The 6,526-nt window shown below is 36.1% G+C and overlaps 1 protein-coding gene across 1 annotated transcript; it reads right to left on the minus strand.

Annotated features, from left to right (window-relative positions):
* Positions 1–1,585: 1,585 nt before the first annotated feature.
* LOC307005697 (zinc finger MYM-type protein 1-like) lies at positions 1,586–5,174 on the minus strand. The gene is made up of 2 exons (XM_079626078.1): positions 4,587–5,174; positions 1,586–3,968 (listed from the first exon to the last, which is right to left on the minus strand). The coding sequence occupies exons 1-2, from the start codon at positions 4,891–4,893 to the stop codon at positions 1,816–1,818; spliced, it is 2,460 nt and encodes an 819-aa protein (XP_079482204.1). The 5' UTR covers positions 4,894–5,174; the 3' UTR covers positions 1,586–1,815.
* Between the last annotated feature and the right edge of the window lie 1,352 nt (positions 5,175–6,526).

Here is a 6,526-nt window from a genome sequence, read left to right on the forward strand (position 1 = left end):
CTGACATTGGTAGCTTCACATACAATAAAAAAAATGCAAAGAAATTCAATTTCTACACCACAGTAGATATACAGTATCTCTTGAGTTTAAGATATTTAGTTTAGAAAGAAATATGTAATCGCCAACATCATTACTGTATATAGTACCTTCCTTTCTTTTATTTCTACTAATGATACTGAATTCAAATTTGTCCCAGACATGATTAATATATTTCTCTCCAATTAAAATTAGAAGACAACATATTTTTTTTTATCTTTCAATCTAATACATAACATAATATTTCTTAAAGAGACACTTAAAGATGCATATTGCACCATATTCAGTATCTTATGACAGTAATATATATATATTAAAAAACAAAAATAGGTACACACAATATTGGTCAGAGATAATAATAATAACAATATACAATATCAGTTATAATCAGCCATTATTAGAGATGTTTTAATTTTGGAATGTATTGGATTTTTGATTGTCTATAATCATTATTTTAAATCTAGATCACCTTTGCCATCATATTTGTAGTAAAACTGCAAAATAGTCAAATAATTTACTAACAGTGTTAAATGTAATTTTTCAGCAAATCTAAAAATTAATATCCAGTTTCACTATAAGGTTGCAATGCAATGTTTAAATTTACTTGAAGAATTTCAAGCTGTTTTTCATGTATTTAGAAAAAAAAATAGTATAGAATTTTAATATTTATGGGATCCCTTCCATAAAATATCGACTAAAGATATTGGACAGCCTTTTAGGTGACACTTTATAATAACTGCACGCTATTAATCATTAGTTAAGCATAAGTAAACAGTTAATTCATAATTTAAATTAATAGACATTAATAAGAAATGTGTAAATACAGCTACAAATGCTTTATTCTTGATTTATAAGCATATCTATAATGTGTTTAATAATTGTATTTTCATACTTTATTAATGATCAATTTATCATTTCTAAATGAAGTATATCATTATTATACTTTTATATTTTGGAGTTGTCAGTTGTTCATAAGATCACTTAGAACGTGTAAGTAAATGATTAATAAACTATTTAAATGTACATTAATACATCTTATTATTCAGACATATTAATAGTTACTTAGTGTTTTGTTAAATGCTTTATTAACATGTATTTCTACTGTAATTCATGGTTAATTCAGGTAGTTATAAAGCATTTAGTACTACACAAAGGAGATTTAAAGACTCAGTTATCTTCTAAACAGAAAAAGAAAAAAAACACAACACAGTGATACCAGTGGCGCCTCCAGAAATTTTTCATAGGGGTGGCCAGATGGGGCCACCTAAAATCTTGGGGTGGCACACCAAAACTATAAACCATAATTTCAGAATTTTATTCTACTGTTGTAGTAAACCGGCCTGTAGAAAACTATCAGAAAGACTTAAGGAAACTCCTACTGATATAATTTGGTTTATTTTGTTATATTTAATGTTACTAATGATATAATGTGCATAGACTAATAACAGTACAGTTAACATTTTGAGTTGCACAACAATTCTGTTTTATTTTGCAATTAAATTTCGCATAAGGTGTACATTTATTGCAAACAAAACAGTTACTGGGGAAAAGCAGATACTGGCAGATACAAAAAAAAGCAAAGACAGAAACAATCACATTTTTGCTTTATGTAACAGGACTTTCCCAACAGGGATCAATAGTCTGATTCTGATTAACAAGGTATACAGTATATGTAAGAAACATTTATATCTTTGCTTAATGTAAAACAAAAAATAATTACTGTTACAAAAATAACTTCCCAACAGGGATCAATTAGTCTCTGATTCTGATTACCAGGCTTCAGAATAGCTTTATTCGCCTGTTGCTATGTTTTTTGGCAAACACATCAACAAAGTCATCAAGATTTATGGCACTAGCCCTTCTTGATTCTACACTTAGCACACCCAAATTGCTTAAACGCTCATCAGTCATGGTACTTCTCAAGGCAGTTTTGATTAACTTTAGCTTAGAAAAACTGCGCTCACAGGATGCAGTGCTCACGGGTAGTGCAAGTGCAATTTTGCACAGTTTAAACATTTGGTGGAAGACCTCCTTAAATGGCTCCAGAAAGACAGTGAGCTCTATTAATGCCTTTGGTGTTTCCTGACCACTACTTTGCTTCCTCTCAAGAATGCGCTTAAGCTGGGGGATCTCATATTGTAGATCCTCAGTACTGCAGTTGTATTGGGAGGCAAATGGAAACACTACATCTTTCTCACAAAATATGGCACTGCACGGATTCAAGGCCTGTATCCCTTTCATTATCACACAATTTTCTTTAGAAAATCTTCTCTTCACCTCAGAGAGAAGCACATCAATAACTGGAATGAATGAACCTATCCGAAAGGACTCTTTATCCGTGCTCTCTTGTCTTTGAACTATTGGAGTGAACAAGTAATGCCCTTCAAGCAAAGAGCTTGGTCTGACCTGACGTCCTGAAGGTGTGGCAGTGATGTTGCATTGCTCAGTAAGAGTTAAAGTATTGTCCCAGATGTCATTAAAGAGAGAGCCCTCTCTGTAACTCTCCAATGTGTCAACAAGAGAGTCAACAAGTGTGACAGCTGTGCCCAAATCAAGTTGTGGGGACTGTAAAATATCTGACAGATATTTTATCTCGCCAAGAACACTGGTGAATGTTACAAGGAGGCTAACAAACTTGAGATCTATTTGCGCTAATAAACCTCTTGCCTCTACAGCTCTGTCACCATTTTGCTCTTCTGATATTTCTTTTAGTAGACGTATGATGGCTGGCAGTCTGTCTCTCACTGTCTTGCAAGCATTATACCTACATGCCCACCGTGTCTCTATCAGTCTTTGTAACTCTCTTGGGGCCCCCTGAAACATCTCCCTCTGTACCTCAAGCCATCTTTGGTGCACATATGACCCTGACACAAAAACATACAGTTTCTGCAAAAGAGAAAAGAAGCGATTAGCTTCAGGGATGCATTTCACACTGTCAACTAATACTAAATTTAAACAATGCGCATTGCAGTGCACATAAAAAGCTAATGGGGCCTCTGATTTTATGCGTGCTTGCACACCTGTGTTTTTGCCGCTCATGACTGAGGCTCCATCATATGCTTGCCCTACAAGTTGGGTTTTGTAGTCAAGACCATGCTTCTGCAAAATGTGAATTATTTTCTGTGAAAGTGCTGCAGCATCAAGGCGCTGTGCTGCCTCAAAGGCAAGGAAGCTCTCACATACTGACCCATTGTAATAGTATCTAATTACAAAGGACATCTGTTCTTTTTTGCTTAGGTCTTTAGTCTCATCAACCAAAATGCTGAAAGCCTCACTTTGGGAAACTTCACTAGTTACTGAAGTGCGGACCATTTCAGCTAGACAATCAATTATTTCATTTTGTGTGTCATGCCCAAGATATGTTGCATTTCTTTGACTTGTCATTTTTCTTTTGACTGTGGGATTGTGTTTGGCTAGCAGTTCCATAATAGCGAGAAAGTTTCCTTTATTCTCACCTTCTGATTCTTTATGTGCTCTCTGTGCTATGTTCTGCGTAGCTGTGAGAAGCAGGGTTTCTCCAACAACTTTAATGTACTCTCTATTTTCCTTCACTAATTTATTGTATTCTGCATTTAAGGAGGCTGAGAGAGAGGATGTGCTTGCAGTCGATTTGTCATACTCTGCCCATGCTAACATTGCATTAGTATGTGCTTCAGATTTGGCATGACCTAAAAATCCCCCATCTTTGAAGGTTGCCTTTTTCCAATGTTTGAACCCCTCTTCAGATGTAAATACTGAATCACCTGAGGAGGGGAGACTGAAGTGCCGGCAGGCATAACAGTAGGCAGAGTCTTTACTCTGAGAGTATTTCAGCCATTTGTGTGTGTTGTACCAGTCTTTAGAAAAGCATCGTCTTCTGTCCCCTTGATAGGTACGAGGGAAGATTTTCAAATGTGGCTGCTTGGGCTGCTCTGCTCTTGACTGGGAGATATCTATAATGAAACAAGAGGCAAAATCAGTTATTCTGATATTAAAATAATAATAATAAGCCCCTCTCGTAATTATCAATCATAGCTGTAATAATGGCCTATAGGCATTTCGGTAACACTTTACAATAAGGTTAATTTATTAAACATTAGTTAATGTATTAACTAACATGAACTATTAATGAGCAATACATTTGTTACAGTATTTATTCATCTTTGTTAATGTTAGTTAATAGAAATAAAGCTTTTCATTGTTTGTTCATGTTAGTTCACAGTGCATTAACTAATGTTAACAAGATTTTAATAAAGTATTAGTAAATGTTTAAATTAACATTAACAAAGATGAATAAATGCTTTATAAGTGCAGTTCGCTATTAGTTAATGTTAACTAATGTAGTTAACTAATGTTAACTAATGAAATTATTGTAAAGTGTTACCGGCATTTCTATTCAGACTAATAAAACTCAACTACTAATAAACATGAATCAAAAAGCTTTAAGTGATTATGTCATGATTTGTAATTTAATGGAAACACACTAAACAAAACATACATTTCTCGAGATGATGTTACTATCTAGGCTAGTCATCAATTTCATTATTAGGGCCACGTGATCATAACTTCACCTGTTGGTCCAGGAACACGTCTAACACCTGGTTTTGCCGTGTCCTGCCACACTTCTGTGACCAATGGTGCTGACTGTCTCTGGGCTGCTGCTGTCTGTTTTTCCTCATCATTGTGTTCTGTCACTAATACTGGCTGTGTATCCTTGTCATGCTGCTCTGTCTGTTCCTCTCCTCCATCCTCCTCCTCCTCCTGTTCCTCCTCCTCACTAATACTAAGCCTCTGTTGCTCCCCTGCCATCTCTTTCACTCCTCCTTCTGTACTTTTCTTCTTAAAATAAGAAGAGATGTCTGTGGACTTTCTCTTCATTGTCTGAAAATTGACATAACATATACATGCACCAGCTAACGACGTTAGCTAGGTAACTCTTGTCAAAACGTGTCAAAGACACATCAAAAAGCTGCTGTAACAGTATACTGTAACCATTTGGCACTTAAAAAGCACATCTCGACACATAATTCCCCGTCTTCTTTTACTAAAGAATATTTTTGACTTATTTACTTACCGGTAGTCTTCTTCGTCTTCTTCAGTTCTTCTTTCTTAACTTAGAATTGTTGACCGACGGGCACGCGCGCGCTGAGCTGTTGCTGTCAGAGCGCGCAACAGCGGCATGGACGGAGGGGCGGGGGAGGGGCGGTCTACTGTATGCGGAGCGGCTTGCCTGCGTGGCTGACTGTGCATTAGGGATGAAAAAATGCATAACTGATGCTACTAAAAAATTATACTGGCCAGTGGGGTGGCCAGTGGGGTGGCCAGGAGTCGGCCAGGGGTGGCCACGGCCACCCCTGGCCACCCCCTGGTGGCGCCATTGAGTGATACAGAACATAGAACTATTTAAGATGTATGAATGCACATTTAAATAGTTTATTAATAATTTACTTACACTTTCTAAGTGATCTTATGAACCACTGACAACTCCTAAATAACTGGTTTGTAAATAATGCAATGCTTCATTTAGAAATGGTAAATTGATCATTAATAAAGTATGAAGATACAATTATTAAACATATTACATTGCTTATGAAATCAAGAATAAAGCATTTATAGCTGTATTTATAAACTGCTTATTAATGTATATTAATCCTTTATTAATTATGAATTAACTGTTTACTAATGCTTAATTAATGATTAATAGCGTGCAGTATTATAAAGTGTTACCAATTTTGATATTGGTGCATTTCCACTTATAAATAATTATGTGTGTCACAACAGAAATAATTGTTTTTGGACAACCTCTGAATATCATAAGGAAAGCTGTTGCTCATAGTTATTAAGATGTATTTTAGCTGAAAGGGGTTTGACTCTACAGTAACTGTAAACAACAGTAAACAAAATTACAGGTGGGCCAACTTATAAGCACAAAGTTACCGGAGCAAATAGTGAGTGGTTATCTTTATTCATTGGTCACCTCTGTGGTCTCTGTGCGCAACAGTGATTGTCCTCAAATGTTTGAAAAACTCAAAAACATCCCCAAAATGTCCAAAATGTTAATAGTGTACAAATCCAATAAGTGACAAGCAATTTGTGCAACATCTGACAGGGTGAATTAAGATAAGCGGTTTTCTGTGATGCATGAGCATCTTACAGTTCTAATTAACCTTCCTACTGCTCTAATTAATTAAATTCCAGCAAGGTCAAGCGCTATGAATTGAACAATTAAGCACTTACCCGGTACGAGACATTTGCAGTGTTAACTTAGTTAGGGTCTGCTTTGAGTGCAGCAGAAATGCATGAATGCAGGGGGTTTCGGTGTCTTTCCAGCAACCTGCTTGGCACATCTGCTGATGGTTGTGCGTGTATGTTTGGGGAGCACTCACATGTGTTATTCTCTATCCATCTGCCCACAAGTCATCATATGAAAGTCGGCAGAGGGCAAGAAACTGCGAAGAAACCTGGCACCAGCACTTTCTAGTTTTATGGTCCTTGTTGCAACTTGAGCCTG

Source organism: Phoxinus phoxinus, assembly GCF_949152265.1.
Source record: "Phoxinus phoxinus genome assembly, chromosome: 10".
Lineage (NCBI taxonomy): Eukaryota > Metazoa > Chordata > Actinopteri > Cypriniformes > Leuciscidae > Phoxinus > Phoxinus phoxinus.